This window comes from Miniopterus natalensis, chromosome 8 (assembly GCF_054644295.1).
Source record: "Miniopterus natalensis isolate mMinNat1 chromosome 8, mMinNat1.hap1, whole genome shotgun sequence".
NCBI lineage: Eukaryota > Metazoa > Chordata > Mammalia > Chiroptera > Miniopteridae > Miniopterus > Miniopterus natalensis.
In genome coordinates, this window is record NC_142088.1 from 472,139 (window position 1) to 496,938 (window position 24,800).

At 56.5% G+C, this 24,800-nt stretch overlaps 1 protein-coding gene across 1 annotated transcript; it reads left to right on the forward strand.

Annotated features, from left to right (window-relative positions):
- Nucleotides 1-1,742: 1,742 nt before the first annotated feature.
- PASK (PAS domain containing serine/threonine kinase) lies at nt 1,743-22,825 on the forward strand. The gene is made up of 18 exons (XM_016203639.2): nt 1,743-2,312; nt 3,950-4,177; nt 5,670-5,902; nt 6,454-6,624; nt 7,212-7,352; nt 7,863-7,997; nt 8,171-8,431; nt 9,631-9,790; nt 11,051-11,201; nt 12,583-13,877; nt 15,044-15,225; nt 15,575-15,742; nt 17,523-17,648; nt 17,754-17,888; nt 19,200-19,399; nt 20,161-20,294; nt 21,637-21,783; nt 22,364-22,825. The coding sequence occupies exons 2-18, from the start codon at nt 3,982-3,984 to the stop codon at nt 22,507-22,509; spliced, it is 3,981 nt and encodes a 1,326-aa protein (XP_016059125.2). The 5' UTR covers nt 1,743-2,312; nt 3,950-3,981; the 3' UTR covers nt 22,510-22,825.
- Nucleotides 22,826-24,800: the final 1,975 nt, after the last annotated feature.

The window sequence follows — 24,800 nt, forward strand, 5'->3', positions numbered from 1 at the left end:
GCCGCTGTCCCCTCCGCCCGGGGTCCGGGGCTGCCGCGCCTGCCCGGCCGCCCCCGCCCCTCCGAGCCGGCCGGCAGCTGTCAGGGGTCGCGCAGCCGGCCGGACCGCGGCCGGAGGCGGGACGCCCCGTGTCTCTCGGGCAAGGCCGGTGCGGGCCGCCGTCCCCCACCCGTTAGGCCCTTCGGCCGCCGCCCCGCGGGGCTGCTCACCCTCCATCATCTCCTGCGACAGTTGCTGGCCCGCTCCGCGCTCCGCCGCCATGTTGGCTGCTCTTCACCTTTCCGGAATTTGTCGCCTCAGGCCCCTCAGCCAATCAGGGCTCCCGGCTCAGAGTTGGCCCAGCCAATGGAATCCCAGCTCAGGGGCGAAACCCCGAGGCGCCTGCGCGGCCCCGGCGCCTCATGGGAGTTGTAGTCCGTCCCCGAGGCTTGCGCCTGACCTCCCCCGGACAGGTAATTTAAGAACGCCCGGAGGCGTCAGGAGGCGGAGAGCCGGGAAAAGGGTAGGGGCTGCCGAAGTGCACGCCCGGAGCCATGGCTGCCGGCGAGCGGAGAGGAAAATCTGAGCGATGCGCTGGCTCGTAGCGGGTGTCTGCGTGGGGCTGCAGAGTCGGGCCTCCACGCCTCACCGGCCGCGGCTGTGTCCGGGGGTCGCCGCGCGGACGTAGCCTGTGCGAAGGGGCCGCCTCCGGTGACCGCTCAGCGCGGGGGGTCCGCGCTCGTGCCCGGCGTCGGCTCCGCCTCCTGCGCCGGGAGAGCCGGTCGAGACCTCGGACGCTGACCCAGTCCAGGCGGGCGCCACAGCCTCCGTCGGCCCTCGGCCCTGCCGGCGCGCTGGGCCCGCGAGGGAGTCGCCCCCACGGCGAGGCCGCCGAGAGACGCGCCCCACGCCGCTCATCCTTCTCAGCCCCGAGACCGGAGGGAGCCGCGCTGTCGGGCCGCGCTGGCGGAGGCGCCGTCTCTTGGCTCCTCGGAGGCGCCGTAGGAGTCGGGTGCGTCCTTAGCAACGGTTAGCGCGGGCTTCCCGTTTGAGCTCGCTAAGTCCCGCCCACAGGGGCCAGTGGTTGGCCTATGGGGCCTGTCAGTCAGCGGAAGTTGCTCTGCGATTGGCCGCCAGGCTGGAGGCGAAGAACGGTTTCCTCGCGGCGGGTGGAAGGCAGCTCCGCCGGTGTCGGTCGTCGGCTGCAGGTGAGCTCCTGCGCTCGGAGAGGCAGCCCTGGGACGCGCCTCCCCCGAGCGCCCGTCCCCGCCGCGGCCGGCTCCCCGCGGTGCGGGCGCGGGTGCGGGCGCGGGTCCGGCCCGGGTGGCGGCGCGTCTCCCCGCGGCCGGTGGTGCCGGGTGCGGCCTCCCGGGTCCTCCGCGGCTCCGCCTCGCCCCCCCCCCCCCCGGCGCCCGGTCCTGCCCCGGAGCCGGCGCGCGCTTCCCGCGGCGTTAGCGCCGGGCCTCCGTGCGGCGCCGGCGCGGGGCCCGGTCCCGCTGCACCCCGGGCGGTGGGGCTCGCGGCGCCTTCGGGGACCGCGGAGGGGCGCGGCGCCGTGGTGCCCCCGCGTCCCGCCGCCCGGCGCCCGGCCCGGGCCGGCTTCTCCTGCGCTGCGCTCCGCCAGCCTTCTCGGCGCCGCGCCTCCCCTGTCTCGGCCGCCTCCTCGGCGGGTCCGGCTGCCCGCGCCCCGCGCCCGCTCTGATGCTAGACCTCCTTTCCCCGGCTCCCCCGCCCGCCCCGCCCCGGAGCGATCTCGGCGAAATGCGCGCCTGCTCTGGCTGCCCCCGCGCACGCGGGCCGAGCTCTGCCGGCCGCCCCAGGGTCGGCGCGCACCTCTGCCTGCGGGGTTCTGCTGCGAAGGCGCTTCACGCCCACGTGCCAGGCTCAGCTCTGCCCGCGCCGCCTCGAGGGTCCTGCGTGCACCCTCCGTTACCGCAGCCGTCGCCCCGGTACCGCTTGGGGTGCCAACCCTGGAGCCCGGAGGAAGGCGGGCGGTAAGGCGGCTTCGTCGGTGGCGCAGCGACCCTCGCCGCCTTCCCCTCTGCCGTCCACCTGCGGGCTTCCTCCCGGCCGCCTCCGCTCTCGGTTGCACAGCAGCGGTGCGGCGGTTGGAGCTCTCTGCTCCCTAGGTCGTGTTGTAGCCGCACAAAGATGGTTGCCTCCAGAAGTTCTCCCACGCGAGGAAGGAGCACGTTCCACGAAGCTCCCTGCAAAGCTGTCCTGGCTTCTGTTTGGTCTGAGCGGGGCCCCTCACACCTTCTGGGGTAGAAACTGGCAGCAGGAGTAGGATCACGCTAAGGCACCACGAGGGTCTCTGGGTTCAGCTTCCCACGGTAATCCCCCACTCTGCTCCCCAAACCACCCCCAGCCCCAAACTGCCATTGCTTAAAAGAATAAAAAACTATTCTACAAACCTAGGCCTGGCCTTACACATATTTCTGGTTGCTGCTCTACTCACACTTAAACCTGAGAGAAGGAAGTGACTTGAGGTGCTGTGATGTCAGGGCCTCTGCTCAGGCCAGAGGCCCTGGGAGGCTGTGGTCCCTGGGGCTGGGCTGTGCCCCAGCGTTGGGCTGGCCCCGAGGGACCACAGATGGTGCAGAAAGCGCAGAGGGGAAAGGATTTGTCTTCCCTGCATCCACTTCCTGGTTTATCAATTTAAGACTCTTCTTTTCATGAAAAGCATTTCTTGCCCTAACCCTCCCTTCACATTTTCTTCCTTTCTCCTGGTTCTTGTTACTTTTACAAACTAAAGTTTTGTAACAATTACAATGTAGTCTGAAGAGTTTTAATACTTGTGTTTTACAAAGTAAAGTTTTGTAACATTTACAATGTAGTCTGAGGCTGTAATCAGTTTTCTGTGCTTTGTCTATAGGTTGGTTGTAGTAGAAAACTAGGATCATGTTATAGTTATTTATTGCAGAAATAATTAGTCCAAGTAGATGCTTACAGAAGGAAGCGTAAGCCCGTGACATTAAATGTTGTTACTTGAAGGAAAGCTGTGCATTCTGAGGGTTTCTTATACAATTTCTTTCTTTCTATCTTCCTACTCATTCAGCTGTTGCTTTTCAGGATTCCATGCTGGATGTACATGTGTGTATAAAACGTCTCTGAATTTTCAGTGTATACTAGTTGACTCATACAAGAGGATAAATGCAGTATTAGTTGTCAATCATAACAGTAAAGTGAGCCATTTAAACCCACCACCCAAGTTCGGACCCAGAAGACCCTACGCTGTTGTGTCCTTACCATGCCAGCTTGTTGCTGGACTGACAGGAAACCTCTCCCTGAAGTTTGGATGATGCAGGCTCTGTGGGTCTTTTCGTGGAAAGTGCTCCTTCCTCTCATGGGACTTGCCCCGGCCCTGGGACTCCTCACTTCTCAAGACCCCCTGGCCCAGGACTCCAGGAGGCTTTTCTATACTGTAGTTACGTAAGATGTCACCATTGGAAGAAACCCAGTGAAGGCCACATGGGATTTTTCTGCATTTTTTTCTTATATCTGCATGAAAATCTACAAGTATCTAAAAATAAAATGTTAAAAACATGAATCTCCTGTGGGCCCATCTCCAGACTGTGGGTCCATCTGCAGACTCTCAGCCTTGGCCTTATATTGCTATGTTTTTGGAAGCTCTGTGGGTGATTGTGGGTGCAACTGGTCGGACCCACCTGATTTGTGGCATCAGTAATGTTCTTCTTGACCTGCAGCCTGGTCTTTCCCACGGCCGTCTCCCACTCTGGTCCATTTCCCCTCTTTTTCTTCCTTCCCATCTCTTTCTGTGCATGCATCTTAAGAGCTTTTAGCAGGACTTTAGTTCTACTATCCTCACATTGTATGTTCTGACCCAGAGGGCAGTTGGGTGTGTGTCTTTTGAGGCTGAGCTTAACGCAGCCTTGGGGAGAATTAGTTGGTCAAACTGTCTTCACGTTCTCGCTTTGCAGGTGTTGATCAGGGTCCTTTTTTTTTCTAGTTGACGGTTGTCCCACAGCCTACGGTCTCCTGATGGAGGACAGAGGCTCGCCGGCCTTGGAAGAGGACTGGAGGTGCCTGCGCAGGGACTCGCCCTCGTTGGCGCCCACTGAGGGCCCTGCTGCGCAGGCCTCCCCCCAGCCCAGCAAGTCTGTGTCCTCAGCCCACAGGCACCTGAGCAGAAGGAATGGACTCTCGAAACTCTGCCAGAGCAGGATTGCACTCTCCGGTGATGACCTCCCTGTGTTCACTGTGGGCGTGTTGCCTCTATTCTTGCAGAGACAAATGTAGATTTAGGTGCACCTTGTGCGCTGGCTCTTCCTGCTGTGTCTGTTCTATGAGATTCTTAGGCAGGAAAGTCCTTTTCAGGCAGCAGTTGGAATTCTTTTCCCCATATTTCAGGGTCAATTAGAGCAAAATGCTGTCTCACTTTACTGTGTGGGGAATGCTGTCCCGGGCTGGGCTGTGTTGCAGGTGAGATGTGGGTGTGCTGGTTTAGTTCAGCTGGTACCTGCTGGCTGCACTGCAGACTTAGGCCCTCCTGGACCCGGGCAGAGCAGACGGGGTGGGGACAGCCAGCTCACAGCTATGGTGGGCGGGGGTACTGGGGTCGCCTGGGAGCTGGGCCTCCACTGCCCACCTGTTCACTGACTTCTCCAAGTCAGCCAGAGCCCAGACACCCATGGGCCCAAATACAGTGAGGAAGAAAGCATCACTCTGCCTTTGAGGGGCTCATCGTCTGGGGGGAACTGCTTGAGGAGACAGTAGGGTGCACCCTTGAAGTTGGGTGGTCCTGGAACACAGGGATGTTAGGAGAGATTGCAAGGAACCAGAGGATGGGCTGCAGGTAGGGAGGAGGGGTCTGGTCCTGAGGAAGGAGCAGTTTGACAGAGCGGGGCTGAGGGTCATGAGGCAGCCACCTCTCAGGACTGGGCTTCAGCCAGGTGTGCTGGCCCAGGGACGGGACATTAGGGAGCAGAGGCAGAGCTGGCATCACAGTGTGTGTCCCGAGGCGCAAGGCAGTGGAGCTGACCTTGGGTTTTTGGTCTGGTGAGGCTACTAACTGAGAAGGTGGGGGCTCCTCAATGAAGGACCCAGAGGTACAGGAGGGTGACTCTGGTGGTTTTTGAGCCTCTAGGGGAGGCTGGCAATACTGAGATGGGGGGCAGCTGCCGGAGTCTGGAGGGGAGTAGGGGATCTGAGGCTGAGCCTGGCAGTGGTGAGAGGCCAGGAAGGGGAGGGGCAGGGCACTGTACTGAGGCAGGCACTATAGGAGGCAGGAGGCTGGGGTGGAGCCGGGGAGCCACTGGAGGTATTCCTAAGAGCATACTTTCTGGAGGTGAGGGGGAACCAGTTCAGCAGAGTGGAGGGAAGGAGACAGCAGGTAGCATTGAATTAGTCACTTTCTGGCAACAAGTGACAGGGCAGTAGCTGGGCTGTGGGTTCTGGAATGATGGACACGACATGGAGAGCGCCCCTTGGCTGGCTGATGGGCAGAGACCTCAGTGTTATTTGCAGGGAAGTGTTGAGGTCTGAGGGACACAGCTCTGCTGACTGGAGCCCTGGAGTGCTTAGGTGGGCTTAGGACTGTCCACATGTGAGTCAGCTGCAGGCTAATTTATTCCTTTTGCAGGGTTGGGGGCCAGGCTGTGGGCTTCCTGTGTTTAGGAAGTGAGCTCCTGGCAGCCTTGGGTCTCATGCTTCCTTTCTTTTCTGTCCAGAAGACAGATGGAGCTCCTACTGTCTCTCGTCACTGGCTGCTCAAAATATCTGCACAGGGAAAGTGCAATGCCCAACCACAGCCGAGCAGGCGGACCCGGCTGGGTCTCTGGGCAGCACATCCTGCTGCTCGCTGCTTCGTGGCTTGTCCTTGGGCTGCTCCACGCCCCTGCTCCCGGCCCCCGCGGGTAACCCCAACAAGGCTGTCTTCACCGTGGATGCCAAGACTGCAGAGGTATTTGCTGTGCTTTGTGCCGCAGCGTGGGGTTGGGGTCTGTGCCTTCAACCTGTAACCTCACTCGGAGGTATTTGCGTTTTAAGTGTGATTAGAAAACATTTGGTTTTACCTCTACGGTAACAAAAGAAATGTGAATTCCAAGACCTAAATGTGACTCAGTCAAACACACGGACTCAGGGAGAGGACAGGGCCTGTTATTTCCTCATGATTGCGGGAGTATTGGCCCAACTGAAATAAGAACGGTGCTTATGTTTGAGCTAAACGTGTTGGCACGAACGCTTGTGTCTGTGTGCAAAGAGGTTTAATGCTGGAAGAGTTATGTGTGTCCACCGCTGCCTCCTGGTTTCGACACGCCCATCTTGTCTGGGATGTTCTTGTTTCCACTCGGTCAGACACAGAGGTCCCAAGGTGTCACTGTGTGAGCCTGCCTACGGTGATGGAGGGGAGAGGATGGGTCTCCCCCCTCGCGGGTGCCTGGGTCATCTTGCTGTTCCTGGAGTCTGAGGGTACTGCTGGTGATGCTGGTGCCTTCTCTCCACCACATGCAGATCCTGGTTGCCAATGACAACGCTTGCCGGCTCCTGGGGTACAGCAGCCATGACCTGATCGGCCAGAAACTCATGCAATTCTTCCTGAAGCCGGACTGCGACGTGGTGGAAGCGCTCAGCGAGGAGCACATGGAGGCCGATGGTCACGCTGCTGTGGTGGTTGGCACAGTGGTGAGTGTGGGCTGGCTGCCAGCCTGGGGAACAGTGGGGAGAGTAGTGGGGGGGGGTGGGCGGGGACACCACAGGAACAGAAGCTGTGCCACTGGCCTAGCCTGGTGCTGCTTGTGCAGAAGCTGGCCTGACAGCACCTGCAAACCTGCAGGCTCCACCTCAGGGTCCTGAGAGAGAAACGTGCTGTTTGGTGCTGTTGGGGGCTGGCACATGGGACATGCCCAGTCTGGACATTGATGGGTTGATCTGCATGTTAGATGCTGGGCCTCAGGCATAGGAAGAAGTTAGACAGAGCCCACTATACCCGAAAAGTTACCCGTCTTAGGGACTTACGGTTGAGAAGAGGAAGAGACGCAGCACGTGTTGTGTCTTTCTGTGAGAAGGTACAGATACTGCTGATAATGGGATCTAGTCCTCTGGTAGGACACGCACTCAGGGATCGTCAGGTTCAGTGGCAGAAACCTTGTCTGCACTGTGGTTGATTTCCCAATGACAGGCAGGTGAGCAGAGCCTGAAAGCACCAAGTGCCTGGAGTGGGGAGGGCCTGGAGCTGGGGGGCGGCAGGTGCAGCTTGTCCCTGCTCACAGGTGGAGGTCGTGAGCCGCAGCCAGGAGAGGATCCCGGTGTCCGTGTGGATGAAGAGGGTGAGGCAGGAGCCCCGCCTGTGCTGCGTGGTCGTGCTGGAACCTGTGGAGAGGGTCTCGGCCTGGGTGTCTTTCCAGAGCGACGTGAGTTTGCACAAGCCTGACCACACATCTCCTCCCCAGCATGTCACACACACCGTTCCCTCTGTGGGCCTCTGGGCAGCAACAATGTTGGGGTTCTGGAGGGTTGTCCCCATCTGCTGAGCCCCTTAGTAATCATGCCCTTGAGCAAGGAACCCTATCTCACCGTGCCTCAGTTTCCTCATCTGTAAAATCAGGATATGATTGTATCCACTCACGGGATTGTTTTAACACTTCAATGAAACGGTATAGGTAAGGCCCTCGGGATGGTGGCCGCATGCAGGTGTGAGCTGTGGACGGGATGTACACTAGCTGAGGGCCTCTGCGCTGCGCTGGGCTCTGCAGATGCCTCAGGTTGAACAGCTGAGGTCCATGTGGCCGGGGGAGCCAGCCGGCCTGGTAGAAGTCCACGTGTGCCTCTTGCAGGAGGAGTAGCTGGAAGGTGTCACAGGTTCGGTGAGTGTGGGCTGAGGTACGAGAAGCTGTTATCACAGTGCTGGCTTTTCCTCCAAGGGAACCATCACCTCGTGCGACAGCGTCTTTGCCCACCTGCACGGCTACGAGTGTGTGGACGAAGTGGCCGGGCAGCGCATCACAGACCTGGTCCCTTCCATGCAGCTCCCTGCCCCTGGCCAGCCTGTCCCCCAGGTGGGCCCTGACTCCTGCCCTGGCTTCCCTGGGAGACCGAGGAGGGAGGAGGAGGTGTGGGGCCCTGGATGTTGGGAAGCCCCCATGCCGGGCATGCGGTAGGTGATCTAAAGCAGAAGAGACCCAGGGCTCGGCGCGTGGGGTGTTTGCTCAGTGGTGTGTCTTTCTTTCAGAATCTCAGGGTTCAGAGGTCTGTCGGAAGAGCCAAGGATGGTGCCACGTTCCCCCTGAGCTTAAAGCTGAAACCTAAGCCCAGTCGCAAGGAGGTAGAAGCCGGGCAGGCTGCTCCTGAGCGGGGCTACTCAGCGTCCATCTGGGTGTTCTCCACCATCAGTGGCCTCATCACCCTTCTGTCGGATGGGACCATCTATGGCATCAACCACAGCTTTGCCCTGATGCTGTTCGGTTACGGGAGGGCTGAGCTCCTGGGCAAGGTGGGCCTCTGTGTGGCAGGCCACATCCCCTGTGGGGAAGCTGGTCTATGTCCCACGTGAGGGTGTGCGTTCGCCCCTGGCACCGTGCTTCCACATTTCTCATCTGGCTGCCATCTTCCGGGGGGCACGTCGTCCGAAAGGAGTTCTCTGCTCACGGCCCCACTTGCCCACTCATTTTTCTAGACCCCATGTTGAGTGCTCTGACCCCCTAGACCATCTCCAGAGCTTCCCCAGGAGAGGGAGGGGCTCTGGCCTCAAAGCCCCCGTCCTGAGTGGGTCTGGCCTGAGATCCGGGCTGGGGTCTGTTTCACAGCCATGGGCATGAGCTGTTGAGCCTGTTGTTGGGAGGAAGGTGTGTCTGTGACCTTCCCTGGTTGGGTGTTCTCTCAGTTTCTTGAAGGTGGGAGATGGGAGTCTCTGTACATCAGGGGCCAGGCGCTGGGGGTGGTGACCACCCTTGTTCTCACCCCAGACTGCTGAGTGGTCCTATGTCAGTTAGTGCCCAAGTGGCAGTCATGTGTTCTGGTCATAAATCATCCCTTTGAGCTGAGTTTTAAATGGGATGGCCCATTCTGTCCCACATGGTGTCGGCTGGGGTGATGTCCTCCCCAGGCTCATAGTTTAGTTGAAGTTAGTACTCAGTTGGCATGATTTTTGGACACTGGATCCCGCAGGAGCGTTGAGGTTGGCAGGTCCCTCAGAGTGTATAGGTGGGAACGTGTTCTGGATTCACACGGCCGAGGGCATCCTGAGAGTAGGGGCTGCACACAGGTTCAGAGAAAGTGTCCATCCTTGCAGTCCTGGGCCCGAGACCCTCACACTGGGGCCACGGCCAGCAGTGCAGGCCCCTGCTGAACCCCAGGGGTTGGTTTCCTGCTGCCCAAGGGCCTGTGCCAGGACACATGCAATAGGAAGCTTGCAAACATTGGCTCCCAGGCCTGGAAGAGCATGGGCCCAAGGCCAGACATGGCTCAGAGAGTGAGTGGGTGTTGGAGAACTAGCTTCAGAGTGTGTTTTCTCTCTTTTACAAGAAAAAGGGGAAAAGTCACAAATTCCATGTTGAGCATCAGAGGGGTCTCCCTCACCTAGAGGATGACATCCCAGAGCCAGACACCTTGTTTCCACCCCCCAGGAGGGGTGGTGGGTGGTCCGGCAGGTCAGGATTCTCCTGGTTCTGAGTGCTGCTGTTTGTTTTCTAGAACATCACCTTTCTGATCCCTGGTTTCTACCGCTACATGGACCTTGCATACGACAGCTCCTTACCACTGCCAGACCCGGTCAGCCGCCTGGACATGGGCAACCCGAGTGGGCCTGGGGATACCACCATGGACCCCCTGCAGAGCTGGACCACGGCCAAGGGTGAGCTTGGGCCACCTTCTCTCAGGGAGCCTGCCTGAGCCTCCACTGGGGACAGGAGGGAGCTGGGGCCTGGGAGTGCCAGTTGGGATGGGGAGTGAGCGAGGATTGTGTGCGTGGATTCTGTGTGTCTCTGGGCCTTCAGGGTTTCCTTGGGACAGGACACGTCTGTGTCCCACTAATGTGGCAGAGGGTAGGACCAGAACTCCCCCATGTGCCTGTCTGTCCCTGTAGGCCGTAAGTAGGACACTGTAGCTATTGCTGTCTCTTGGAAGTGGATTTATGTAGTTTTATGTAGTTCGAGGTTGAACTGTTGTAGCCTATCAAGTTAGCCCGAAGTTAAAGTCACAGCAGGGTTTCTTCATCATGTTAATCACTGTACTTCTAATTTTTGTTAATCTCCCCCCCACCCAAGGATGAAATATTTATTGATTTTAGAGTGTGGGGAGGGGGGGGATAGAGAGAGAGAGAGAGAAACATCTATTTGAGAGAGAAACATCGACCCGTCGCCTCTCGTATGCACCCTTACGGGATGGAACCCACCACCTTTGATACTCCGGGTGATGCTCCAACCAATTGAGCCACACCGGCTAGGCCCACTGTATTTTTAATTTAACATTTAAAGTTATTCCCGCACCTGCCCTGAGTGCCACTCCGTGACTGTGTTAGTGTCTAGTGAGGACTGAGAGCTCACAGCTCCTTCCCTGAGGGGACCCTGCTCTGGACCTTGGCTGTGGCAGTGGTGCCTGGGCTTAAAGGAGCAGGGAAGGAGTGGGGAGCCCCACAGCCTCCTGGGTTCTCACCTTCCCTTGACAAGGAGCGAGAAGCTGTACCCAGTTCTGCCCACTCCTGCTCCCTGGCTGCCTTCTCACTGCCCTTAGCTGGCGGGTGGGGAGAGTAGCAGGAGTTGGGTGGCAGGGCTGTGGGGGTCATCTTAGGGATGGTGGCTTTTATCCCAAGTCAGAGCGGAACTCTTGGAGGGCCTTGGGCCGACTCTAGTGTTAGTGGGGTCATGCTGGCCAAGTGCAGGGCCCAGGACAATGCAGCAGGGTGGGCAGAGGGTGCTGGCCTGGACTGGGTATCTGTGGGGTGGCCAGAGGTGGCCGCATCCGGGACAGGCTGCGAATATGGGGCGGGTGGAATTTAGTAGGTCAGGTTACCCCAGCCCCACTGGGACATGAGTCACTGGGACATGAGGAGCTTCATCTCAGCAGGGTTGCCTACAAACGGAAAACACTGTTTTTGCTGTTGTCACTAATCCAGGGGTTAATGTCGTGCTGGCTGGTGATCACATGCTGACCCCAGACAGGACCCCAAAGCCAGGGGGAAGCCAAGAGGCCGTCAAGGGGACCCGGGCCCAGGTGGACACTGGAGCCCAGCTTCCTTCTCCCCTCTCATCCCCACCCACTCCTGGGTAAGTCCTCTGGAAGGTGCAGGTTGCCTGGTGCTCCCCAGCAGCCTCTGTGTGACAGCCCCATTTCACCTGGAAGGAAACATTTATGTAGGTTCCAGGGAACTGATAGAAGCACAATTTTCTCATTTTAAAAATTGTATGAATTTGTTCTCTTTGTGTGTGTTTAAATGGAAAGGTACTCTATTTAAAGGAAGTACATATTAGGGAGTTTGGAAAATTTAGAAAAGTAGGAATAAAAAGTCCCCTATTCATTTATCACATTCTATTGTATACAGCATTTTGGTGTGTTTTCAACCAGCTTTCTCCCTAAAAATCTGATGCATAACAGGCAGTAATGTGCCACACTGGGTGGGGGTGGGCCTTTCTGCTTTGCCCAGGACTCGGTGCCCTCACTGCCCTGGGGCCTGGATGCAGATCCTGGGCTGTCCCTGAGCTTGACCTACGCATTCCCCGTATCTGGGTTCTCTTGATCATTGTGCCTGGGAGATTTATCCACAGTGTTGTGTTTTTCAGTCTTCTTGAAATTATTTTAAAAATATGTAATATGTGAGTGAACGTGTACTTTTTGAAAGTACAGAAGAATATTGGTAACAAGTAAAAGTCCCAGTGACTGTCTCCCAACCTCCTCCGGAGGGAACCGCTGTCAGCAGTTGTCGCCGTCGAGACTGTTTCCTGTGCAGCGGGGAAACTGTGTGCTCATGTAGACCGGCCCTGTTCCTTTGACAAAATAGATCACTGTGTGTGTGTGCTCCCTGTGCACGTGCACATACGCACACACTCATGTACACAAATGGACCACACCGTGCATGTTGCTCTGTGTGCGTGTACCCATATGCACACACTCATGTACACAGCGGCTGGGCCACCCGGAGGGGTCTTGACCCAGGTCTCCCCTCAGTTGACCTGTCTGTACAGTGTTAGCCTCTTCCTCAGTCCCCACCCCATGCTGAATGGGCTCGTGGGCTGCATTCCAGCTCTTCGGAACCAGCTGACCCCCACGCCAGGCCCTGCTCTCGCCAGCCTCGTGGTCCTTCCATTGGCTATCAAGTTGGATGGTATTTGTGGCCAGTCACTGTCTAATTTCATGCGGGGTCTGAAATGCTCCAGTCCCTTCTCCCTTTGTTCCTGCCCTCCGTGAGCCTTCAGCATGTGGTCTCATATTTTCTGGCTTTGACTGATTAATCGTTGCTCAACCTGTGATTAGCTGGAAATATGTTGGTGCTTTATTTTTTAACTTAATTACAAAATTTAGTTGTTTTTTTTTCTGTCATAAGTTTATTTTGTTAAATGCTTTGTGTCTCATAGAGGGAAATTCATGTGATCTCTATTTTTGACTCTTGTGGTTCCTAAGTAACTGTGTTATCTGTATTATAATCCCCAGGGTGGACAGCATTGCAGAAGGAAGCCCACCAGCCCAGGAACGGCCATCGCCTGAGGACGAGCGGAACATTCCAGAAGGAAACCCACCAGACCATTGCCAGCTGTCATTGCCTGAGGACCAGCAGGACACTGTCTTGGAGAAGCAGGAACCCACAGGAACAGAGAACCTCAGACAGGAGCTTTTGGGGGGAAGCAGGTCTGCCTCAGTGGACACACGACAGTTTGCTTCCTGTGAAGATTCTGAAATGCTGACCCCGGCTGAGGACAGCAGCCAGGGTGAAGTGTGTGGCCTGTCCCAGGAAGCACAGCGGGGGTGCATGGGTTCAAGCACTGCGAGCAGTTCCATCCATCTGGCTGATGCCACGGGGCAGTCGGCAGGGGCAGCCCTCCTGGTGCTGCACCCGGGGTATGGAGCTGAGCGGAGCACGCCCCAGATGAGCCTGGCTGTGGTCCCCAGTCCCTTGGGTCCCTCAGGATCAGCGCAACACTTGCTCTCTATGCCTACTTTGGAGGAGCAGTGGCCGGGAGTGCAGGATGACAGGGAGGAGCTGCAGACTTGCTTACTGAAGGAGCGGCTGTCCAAGTCGCGCTTTGGGGGACCTCGCGGTGTCACCTCTGTTGAGCTGATCCCGGCCGAGCCTACCCACTTTTCCGCCCCTGTGTCGCTGTGTGACCTGGGAGGCAGAGACCTGTATAGTGGCCACTCGGGCAGCTCCTCAGCCTGCTACGCCCTAGCCACAGACCTCCCGGGTGTCCTGGATGCAGTGGATGCCCCGGAGGCCGATGGGAATTCGTTTTTCTGGAACTTGAAGGACGTGCTTTATAGCGAGTGGGCAGACCGAACTTCTTCCAACTGTTCCTGTGCCTCTTCTGAGCTCTTGGGGACAGCCTCCCCTTCGCTGGCTGGCTCCGATGTAGATGTGAGCGCTTTGCACGGGCACAGGGCAGAGGTGTTGGACGACAGGGAGCTGCTACTGCTGACTGGCACCTATTTCAATCTTGGCGAAGGCCGGCAGTTATGTGAGACCCGTCTGGGCCTCAATCCAACAGAACCGTCTGACACCTCAGCATGTGATGATGCGAGTAGCAGAGAGAGTCCTGGCTATATCCTTCCCAGGTTGGGAGCTGGCCCCGCGGACGCATGCCGGTTAGAGGAGCCCAGGCCGGGCATCCAGGCCACCTCCACACCTGTGAGAAGAGACATCTCGGTGACACCCAGAGCCACCAGCCTGCAGTGCAGGATCCAGGAGGGCACCTATGTGGGGAGCTGCTGCCACCGTGATGGCTCACTGCTGAGTATGTCCTGGCGGGGGGCAGTTGGGGCGCCAGGAGAGTCCCTGGAGCGCAGGGGGTGCAAGGCGTCCTCCCCGACAATAGTTTTGGCAGAAGCAATGTATTCAAGGACCTGATGTCACAGCTCACTCCTTGCATATCAGGATTACAGTGGGGTTTCCCGGGCAGGACCCCAGCCCTACTGGGGCTGCAGAGCGAGGCGATCTCTGCCTGGCTCTGCTCTGGGAGGGTGTTGGGACCCAGCCCCTTCACTTGCCCCTTTGAGGGTAATTGTTTCTTTTTTTTTAATCCTTACCTGAAGATATGGTTTTTATTGATTTTTAATTTTTTTTTCTGAGAGAGAAACATCTATTGGTTGCCTCCCATACATGCCCCAACCGAGGATTGAACCTGCCACCTAGGTGTGCGCCCTGACTGGGAATCAAACCCACCACCTTTTGGTGCAGGGGCGACGCGCCCACCAGCCCCCAGAGCTGACTTTCCTGGTAATTGTCTTAACGGCTGAACAGGTCACGTTATTTTACCCAGTTTGCCGCTGGTTTTGTGTTGTTGATCCCTAAGGCTTTTTTCCTCAACTTTGAAAGTGTATTTGAGTAACACACTTCATTTTTAAAAAATACTTGAAAATATAAACGAAAATAAAATCAAATCACCCGTAAACACCCCCACTCCCCATAAAAACCTTTTTTTAGTTGTACCCCGAGGCTGTGAGAGGGCAGACGTGCACATATGCACACACCCACACACACATACGTACACACATATACACACACACACACACACACACGGAGTGCCCATAGTTAGCGTAACTCGGGCGCCCACAGCCGGCCCCCGTGCTGCTGCTGGGTTGTTCACATTCCCCCTGAGGCAGAGCCTCTCCCGTCAGCATGTTCAGGGCAGGTTTCCAGGCTTTTCCGAGTCGGTAGGTGGCTACAGGTATCCCTGAAGTGCTTCCCTTGGCCTCTGGCTGCCATGAATGTGCCAGGCTGCTGGCCCTGCGCCAGGTGGAGGTGATGCTGCTTCTGAGCTCGGCTTTTCCCAGGTGGCCCCTGCCCCTGCCCCTGCCCTGGATGCTCTGATGGCTCCGTGCAGCCCAGTGCATGCTCGTTCCATCATGACGCTGTCGCTGGGAAGTCCGCAGAGGGATGTGCATTCTCGCCCCCCCTCAGGTATTCAGTTTGAGGTGAAGCGGGTGGAGCTCCAAGGCCCTGCTCCCCTGTTCTGCTGCTGGCTGGTGAAAGACCTCCTGCTCCGCCACCAGGCCTCGGCCACGCGGACCTGTCTGCTGCTGGCCAGCCTGCCCAGCTCCTCGCACTCGGCGTGTGAGCATCCTGGGCCCAGCCCGGGGGAGGTGGGTGTCTGCGCTGGCTCAGCCTTAGGGTCACCTCTCTGAGTGGAAGTGTCTTCCTGTCAGCATCTCTCCCTGTTTCTGTCTGTCTTCTAATGTCCTACGTGTTAACCCACATGTAGTATTTCAAATCTGGCATGCCCATCTGCAGGGTAGGTGTGAACATGCTTCCATGTGTGTCCAGTTTGGCTCTTAGGCTGGGTCCCTGTGGGCACGGGAGGGGTAGGCCCCCCAGGGCTCAGGGACTGCTTACCCCACAGCTGCAGGGGATGGTGGGGTGATGGGCCCACCTGCTGCCGCCTCCTTTCTGTTGGTTGGGTGTGGTCCCTCACGCCTTCCTTCATATGTGCAGGTGCTCCGAGGCAGACCGTGGTTTGAGGAGTCCCCCAAGGCTGGGGAGCTGGAGGGGCTAGCAGCCTGTGAGGGCGCATACTCCCACAAGTACAGCACGCTGAGCCCACTGGGCAGCGGGGCCTTCGGCTTCGTGTGGACTGCTCTGGACAGGGATCAGAATAAGGAGGTGCTTGGGCCTTTGGAGGGAGGTGGGACTGGGCCACCTCGGGTAGGACTCGGTGGGTAGGAGTCCTCCGTGTGCAGCACGTGTCCACCCTGTGCGGGGTCTGGATGCCCGGAGGAGGCCTCTCCCCGCAGTCAACATGCTCAACCCTGGCCGTCAGCTTGCTGCTTCAGACTCACCGCAGATGGCACCCATGTCCCTTCATGCACCAGGCTCAGACCTGCAGGATTTCTCCCCCGGCCCGGGGTCCTGGCCTTTCACGTATCCCACTGCTGGATGAGCCTCAGTCCCAGGCCTATTGGGAGGTGACTGGTAGTTGCCTGTGTGTTTGTCACTTGGGGACAGTGCCTCCCATCCCTTCAAACACTGCCCTGTGTCGTGTGCCCAGCCTGCTGAATCCCAGGAGGGCCATGCTTATTGGACTTTAGCAGAGTTGTGTACCTAGGCTGATGCCGTCAGGAGTCTGCATCTGTTTCCTGCTTCTGACAGCTGTTTGGTGGGTCCCTTGTGATTTTCTGGATGAACAGTTGTTCCTCTGGGTCATGACAGTGGTCTCTCCTCTGTTTGTGTCTCCTGAACCTCTCTTTTCTTTCCCTCCTGTCACCGGGCAGGACCTGCAGAGGTGAAGTGACAGGTATGCCTCCGTCTCCGGCTGTTTCCCCACCCATCGCAGATACCCTTGTATTTCCTGATGAGTACCTTTTGTTTGAGGAGATTTTGTTTTCAGTTCACTGCATTTTTTTTAAGAATGAGTGTTTTATGAACTGTCTTTTCAGCACTTGCTGAGAGCACCACGTCCTTTACTGATACGGTGTTTCCTTTACCAATAGAATGAATCAGGCCTCGATGGCACTTTCAGGTTCTTTTAATGCCTTGCTGAATTTGGCTTGCCCACGTTTTATCTGTTTTTTTTTTCATTTATATTTATACACCTTTGTCACAGTTACGGGAGGCCTGCATGGTTGGCACTGTGCGTCGTGCCTATAGTGTCAGTCTGTCTGCGTGTTTCTGCGGCTGGCAGTGTCCCCCTGGCTGTGTGAATTCTGTATGCTTTTTTTTTCCCTGGACTTGCTAAAGAACTGTCCATTTTACTCATCAAGTGTTTGTCTTGTTTCTTTTCATTTTCTTCCTTACTTTCAATGAATTAATGCTGCTCTTTCTCTAGTTTGTCGAATTGTCCAGGGTCTTGCTGAAGTGTGGACCAGGCCTGGCCTACGGTCACTGCTTGCCCAGTGGCTCCTTCAGCCGTGTGTGGGCACTCACTGCAAGGTGACCATTCAGCAACTTACAGGGTTTGCTTTCTTTATGAACAGAATATTTTTTGTTACACTTTCTAAGAGACTCATTCATTGTACTCACCCCTTTTCTTACACTGATCTTGTCATCAACCTTGCTGAGCTCTGACTAGTCTTAGAACCCAAGACAAGGGTGTGGACAAGGGTGTTTGAGTATTTTCTGGTTCTCAGGCATCTAGTTCCATTTTCTTGGCCTGGACACCTGGTCCTCAGTTGAGAAGTCAAGGTGAGATGGGGTGTTCTGGGGAACACCTGCTCCCAGGTCTCTGGGGCCTCCCTTTCAAGTGAGGCTGTGGCTTCTCAGCCCCTGGGCTCGGTGCCATCCCATCCACCCACCGCATGTGTCCTTGTGCCACAGAGTTCATTACCACATTCTTTCATATCCCTGGGGGCTGAGGGAGGAACACGTGGGGGCCCCATCTGCTGCCATGAGCCAGTGTGGTCACCAGGTCCCATGGGGCTGCTCCTCCCCTCTGCTCTCCTTGTAGGTGGTGGTGAAGTTTATTAAGAAGGAGAAGGTGCTGGAGGATTGTTGGATTGAGGACCCCACACTTGGGAAAGTCACGTTGGAGATATCGATCCTGTCCAGGGTGGAGCATGCCAACATCATCAAGGTGGAGCCGATTCTCGTCCAGTGACGCTCTGCTGGAACTCATGGGAACGTCCTAAACCGTTTCCAAGGCATCTGGGCAGTGTTGGACTGGGTTGTCTCTCCCCAGGTCCTGGATGTATTCGAGAACCAGGGCTTCTTCCAGCTCGTGATGGAGAAGCATGGCTCCGGCCTGGACCTCTTTGCATTCATCGACTGCCACCCCAACCTGGATGAGCCTCTGGCCAGTTACATCTTCCGACAGGTGACACGGCCCGAGCCATGTGGGGAGCGTGGGCTGGGGTGCTTGGTTCTGGAGGCTGCAGAGATCAGGGTTCACACTCGGTCCTCTCTGGGCTGCATCTACCCCTCAGTTTTTGAGAAAAGGATTCTGTGGTTGAAGTAGAGAAAGTGAGGGAGGGAAGGTAGGATGACGCCAGACACCACCCTGGAATGACTGGGGAGGTGGGGTTAATGACGACAGTATCTACACACACAGAATACCCACACCAACCTCAGTGTGCGCCAGCAGCTCTCAGGTCCAACACAGGTTTGACCCGAGTGCTGCTCATGACCAGGAAACCACACTCACCTGTGTGGCAGGGATTGTTCTGGTGCCCACGCGGTGTGGCTGTTCAGGTTGGCTCGCGGAGCACCCACTCTAAGGCATATGTGCAGCAGGGTGTCCTGGAAGGGCTGTCCCAGGGCCAGGGGATGGTGGTGCATTACAGTAACATTACCCTTCCAGAGCACAGGCTATCGCCCTGGGCTCCTAGAAACAGAGCCTTTTCCAGTGGAATGGCTCTGAGTCCATGTGGCTGAGAGTCCGCACACCTTGGGGCCAGTGTGGCTGCCACTGCTCCTTGAGAAGCTGTGAGAGCCCTGAAGTAGGAGTTTGGGGACATGGGTCAGTGCTCAGCTCTGCCCCTACACTGCTGTGTGAACTCTGCTGAACCCGGTGGCCGGACTTGGGCTTTCTCTGGGGCCACTTCCCATCAGTGCCCAGCCCCCACACACTAAAGTGCCACCACGTGTCTGTAGCTTCCGCTTGGGGGCTGTGTCCTTCCTCCCAAGGTGGTCGGGCTTGGGTGATGAGTGAGTAGATGTCTGCTGGGGAGGTTTTTCAGTGGCGCGGAGATAGGACATGAGAATCACGTGTTTGTGTGGGAGAAGCAGGCAGCGGGAGGCCTGGTCTCAGTGACACAGGCAAGGAGCCCGAGGTCTGCGACTCCCCCCAGTGCCCGTGGCCACGGAGCTGTGTCAGGCACAAAGGGGGCCGATCTCATGCTATGTCCTCATCACAAGTAACAAGAACGATGCCGTTTGTAAGGAGTCGCGTGTTCCCGTTGCTGGCCTGTCGGGGTGACGTGAGCCAGCCAGGCGAGCACACCGCCGGGAAGCGCTCTGCCTCCGGGTCCATTGGGTGTGTCTGTGGCAACCCGTCTTTCCTGTCACTGTTCCATTATGAGTTAGGGACCGGTTTTTTCTCTGTTCTTTTTTTGCTCATCAGTCCTTGTTTTAAATGTGTGTTTTGCGTGAACTGCTCTGTAAGCAGCCCTGTGCCCCCTGGTTTCAGCTGGTGTCAGCGGTGGGGTACCTGCGCTCGAAGGGCATCCTTCACCGCGACATCAAGGACGAGAATATTGTCATTGCTGAGGACTTCACCATCAAGCTCATTGACTTTGGCTCCGCTGCTTACTTGGAGAGGGGCAAACTGTTCTACACCTTCTGTGGGACGATCGAGTACTGCGCGCCTGAAGTCCTCATGGGGAACCCGTATGTATCACACTGCAGGGCCTCGGCATTGTGAATTTGAGGTGGGAAAAGTGAGTGTTGAGGAATAAAGGATGGTGTTTGGAAAGTGGGCAGGTGGGCAAAGGAAGGTTGGCCGGGGAAGCTGGGCAATGGGTACAGGGCTCCCTACATGATTTTCTCAACTTTTACGTGTGTAGTTTTATACAATTAGAAGTTAAGGAAAAGATAAAGGAATCCCAAAAGATGGGACTCTCCAAATAAGTGAAGAGTCTTCTTTAGTTGGGCTTATTTTGACGACAGGAATAATAATCTATTCCCATAAAGTATGTTGGGTTGGCCATCAGTAGAGTAGGGAATCAGCAACAGGCAGCACCATGTGGAGACGGTACCTTGGCCAGAGGTGCCATCTCGCTGGGAGAAGCGATCCCTGGGGTGTGGGCTGCCCTGGTGTCTGTTCAGGCTTTTTGTCTGCAGCAGGGTGGGGGTGCTAAATAAACCACCCCATCACCTCTGTGCACATCCAGAGCCACAGACAGTGACACAGTGAAGGGGGATCGGGATTGTCCACAAAGAGCCCTGGAGTTTAAGATATAATTTGGTTGCCCTGGCAGCTGCCTGAGCACCCCGGCTTTGCGTCTCCTTCCTTTTCTGGCACATGCCCAACGCTGAGGATGTGGTCAGGAGCACAGCGAGCCTCACTGGGCAGCATTTTGGGTGACTAGGGACTCTGGGCTCACTCGCCTTGACTGGGCTGCCTCATGCTGAGTGCTTCCTTTTGTCAGATACAAGGGGCCGGAGCTGGAGATGTGGTCGCTGGGAGTCACACTGTACACACTCATCTTTGAGGAAAACCCCTTCTGTGAGCTGGAGGAGACCATGGAGGCTGCAATAAATGCCCCGTACCTGGTGTCGCAAGGTGAGCAGGGCTGCAGCCGGCATCCCTCCCTGCCTTTTGTCTCCCAGAGCTGTTGTCACAGCTGATGCCTCACCCTCTCTCTCTCCACCCCTCTCATATTTGATCTGAACAGGATGATCAGAATCTGACTTTAAAACATCACAATAATTCTATTCCTATGAGCTTCCCCTTTGGATCACAGGGCCGGTCTTCTGAGAGACAGACCTTAGCGCTTGTGGGCCTGGCCATGGCAGTGACCATCAGTGGGGAGGAGGGACAATGGAGGGACTTGACCCCCAACAGCTCCGTGGAAGGAAGCCTAGGGGCGTCACTTACACCTTGAGCTCCCCATAGGCCAGCAGTGTGAGCTCCATTTGCTTCTGAAGTGAGGACCAGCACAGGGAGGCAGATGTGGGCTTGTGGCCGGAAAGGACTTCCCGATTCTTCAGCTGGCCCACAGGGTTCTGAGGTCCCTTCCAATCTTGACCTTTTGTGATTCCACAGTCGCCACTTATTGTTACAAGTACTGAGGTGACAAGTGTCTTCATGCATGAAGTCTGTGTCTTGATTCTTTGCTTGGGTAGGAAGCCTGTGTCTCAGTCACTCAGGTGGCCACAACACTCACACAGACGAGGGGCTCAAACAGCAGACGTTTACTTCTCAGTCTGGAGGCTGGGAGTCCGAGGTCTAGGCGCTGGCCCGTTCAGCTCCTGGTGAGAGCCTCTTCCCATCCTGTAGACGGCAGCCTGTTCTATGCGTCCTCACGTGGTGGAGAGGGACAGAGTGAGCTTTCTGGCCTCTCTCCTCATAAGGGCGATAACCCCATCACATGGGCCTCCTCCAATTACCCTGGTAACCTCCCAAAGGCCCCTCCTCCTACCATGAGGCAGGGCTGCGGCATGGGTGTTTGAGGGGTGATAGTCAGCCGATAGTGGCCCAGGAGAGGACTGCAGGGCTTCGCTGACCTCTGGGTCCTAGGACTCCTGTGCTGCCTCCCTGCCCTGTCCTGTGACACCAGCCCTGTCATTCTTGGCTCCACACAGCCAGAGCCCCCGAGAACAGGCCATGGTTAGGGACCTCCATGCATTGAGTGATGGAGGCAGGATCTCAAACTCCTAGCTCTCATTTCAGAGGTGACAGGTGGCTCTTGCAGCCTTTCTCAAAGTGCAGCTGGAGGCCACGTGTGCCCCAAACCCTGAGATACTAGTTAAAAATGGGGGTTCCAGGGCTATCTCCTGCCCAGTCGGAGGTGCTCATGGGGGCAGAGAGGACCTGTGGTTTTGAGATGCCTTCCACTTGACCCTAGCCTGGACCACTGATGGTCTCCCAGCCCCATGTCTAGGGCGGGTTTTTATGTCCCCAGATCTCATGAACCTCATGTCTGGGCTGCTGCAGCCTGTCCCCGAGCAGCGCACCACCTTGGAGAAGCTGGTCACAGACCCCTGGGTGACACAGCCCGTGAACCTTGCTGACTACACCTGGGAGGAGGTGTGTGGAATAAATAAGCCAGGTGAGAGGCGTGGCCTGTGAACCAGGGAGGGCAAGGAGCTTCCCCAGGCTGCCTTCTGGGTCCATGCTGTCCTGGGTTTACACCTGTGGAACAACTGGGGCTAGGTTCAGCTTCAGAGGCCCTTGAATGCCACCAGGTTCAGAGCTTGGCTGTGGGCCATGGAGGGCTCGGGGAGTGCCCATGGGAGCCTGTGACGATGTGGCACCTACAGAGGGGTCAAGGGCTAGGGCTTTAAGAACCAAGTGCAGTTGCAATGGTTTGAGGGAATGATAAGGCCACAGACGAGTGCAATACCCTGGGGGTCCTGGCTGTTCAGGAGGCTCCTGGCCACATAGCAGGCAGGAGCAGCCGTGAGTCTTGTCACCACTGCTCTGAGCAGGCAGGCCCAGCTGGTGTTGATGGCTCTGGGCGTGGAAGCCCTGCAGCACCTCAGCAGTCCAGGAACTCAGGGGCTTTGCCTGTTGGGTTTTGAAGGGTCCATGTGATGTCTTTGGCTCCTAGGAATTCTTCCAAAGAGGAGCAAAGTGTTTGAGAATCGTGTGTTGTTAGCATGTGATAAAATATCATCTTCTTTCTTCAGAAAGCGGAGTCCTGTCCACCGTGAGTCTGGAGATGGAGAGCAGGAGCCCCAGTGAGGCAGCTCAGCAACCAGAGCCAGGGGCGCCCCCTAACAGGCCCCGTCCATTCAGGGAAAGTAATCCTCAGGATGGAGCCCAGTTCACCTAGAAACTCATGAGTTTGATAAATGCCAGAACAAAAGCCAGTGGTGCTATATCATTTCAGGTTTATAAAGGAGACATGGAGTTCATTTCTCTCGTGACCTTGGAACACTGCAGAGTCCAGTCGAGTTTCGTGCTGTGAGCTGAAAGGCACACAGGCCTCTTCAAACTCGTCCCTTCTGTACACGTGCATATGTCTTGTTTCCTCTGACTCAGTCTATGCTCATCGCATAGGTAGAGCTTATAGAACTGATGACCAGGGTATTTCATTAATTTATTTCCTTGAACATTTCCCAAATTAAAGCAATTTTGTTAGTAAAAAATTACCGACTTGGACTGTATGAATTCTTGGACAACGCCAGTGTGGGGAGCACTGGAAAGATGTTCAGCTTCAAGCAGTTTGGGGGGGGGGGTCCCTCCCCAGGTGGGAAGCTCCGCAGCTTGCTCAGTCTAAGGAGACTGGGAGTATGTGTTCTCAAGCACTTCCCTTGTGTCCATGCACAGCTTCTTAGGGTTGGCCCACCATCTGTCTGGACTCTGATGTCCACCCACTGCACCTCCCTAGCACCCACAGACATCCTGAGGCCAGCCCAGGTCCCCCTCTTCGATGAAGTGGGGCATCCAGCCCTGACTCACTGTCCCACTCTTGCTCAGGTCCCAGTGCCCCTCTGAAACAGTCAGCTAGCTTGCGCACATGAAATCCAGCCTCTGTTTTGTATCTGTTGGAGGGGAGGGAGTGGTCAGGGGTAAGAGGAAACTCTTTCATCCCCCACCCCATAGCAGGAAAAAAAAAACCCCAAACCCAAGACCCCTCCACCTTTTTTCCCACGTCATTACTTTCTGCAGGTTCCAAGGTTCCTGCTGCCCAGAGCCCTCAGTAAGATGCTGGGAGCCAGGCTGCCTGCAGTGGTCCTGTGCTGTTTCTAGTGCTCATTTAGGAACCACTCACTATGTTATTTTAGATGTTCAGATAACAGTTCACTGTATTTTCAACAGTTAGGACATGGGACTTCACCATCTCCTTCCTTTTAGAAAGTGCTGCCTGAGTCCTTTTGCCATCACAAGAGGCTGATGGGGTCTCCTCCTCCATCAGGGACAGGAAAAGCAGGGTTTTAGGTCTGCTTTTTAAAGTGTGTAGGAAAAAGTTAGTGATGCTTACTCTTCAGAATTCAAATGCATTGCTTTATGTTCTACGAACTGTTTTCAAGAGTGGAAAACCCCAAACGTTTATCCTCATAGTGCTGATGATGCTTGAAACACAAGAGAAGCTACAGAATGTTTTCTTCAGAGAGGTGCGCAATGGGCTGATGCCAAGTCCTCGCTCTCCAAGGCTTCCTCCTTTATAAGAAAGAATAATTAAAACACATCTGACTTGATGGTGGTAGAAGCTCTGATACTTTGAGTGTTCTTCGCAGAAAGCATCAGGGTAGAAAAGTTCTGAGCCTGAGGCTGACACATTTTCCTGTCCCATGTCCCAAGTCTGAGTCCAGAGAGCAAAGTTTTCAGAACAAAATGAAGATGCTGTCGACTTTTAGAGCAGTTCCTACCCCGCAGCGGCCCCTTTACTTCCAGTGCTACTTAGGTTCCTTGATTCTTTCCAGGGTGTGGGGGTGGCACATGGGATTTTTTTAGGCTTTGGGTGTAAAAGCATCACCATGACTTACTTTGAGGTGCTGACAGATGAGTGTCTTAAGAGAGATTAACCTGCCTTTTCTTTGATAAAATCCTTGTTCAAAGAGATACACCCTAGCACCCAGCCCAGGGCCTGGCAAAGAGCAGATCCCCTGTAAGCTGGATCCACGTGAGAGTCAAATCCCTCTTCTCAGTTCAAGAAACGCTTGTAAACGGGGGTGTGGTCTTCCAGTGGGGCTCAGGCTCACTCACCGTCGCCCTTTAGGGAAGATGCGTGGGCGCCATGTCCGAATCAGTGCAGGTCTAGCGTGAAACTTAGAACGGACATGGTGACGGGACAGCCCGCGGTGTCCTGGCCTGACTGGAGGCCAGAGGGCGGGAGGAAGAGGCGAGGCCACTCGGTCAACAGCAGGGCGGAGCTGACCACAGGCTCGCAGGCCGAGGGCGCGGGCCCGGGACCGCGCACGGCCAACAGCCCGGTGCCAGCCCCCCGCGCTCCGGGCCCCGTCCCCGGCGCCCCCTCGGCCTCCTCGGGCGCCGCCCTGGGAACCCGCGTCTCCTCCGGCTGTCGGCCGGCGGGGCCTTCACCGCCTCCGCCCAGGAGGAGGCCGGCCCGCGGGGGCTGCGAGCCGAGGGGGAGGCGCCGCAGTCCCCGGGCCCCGAGGC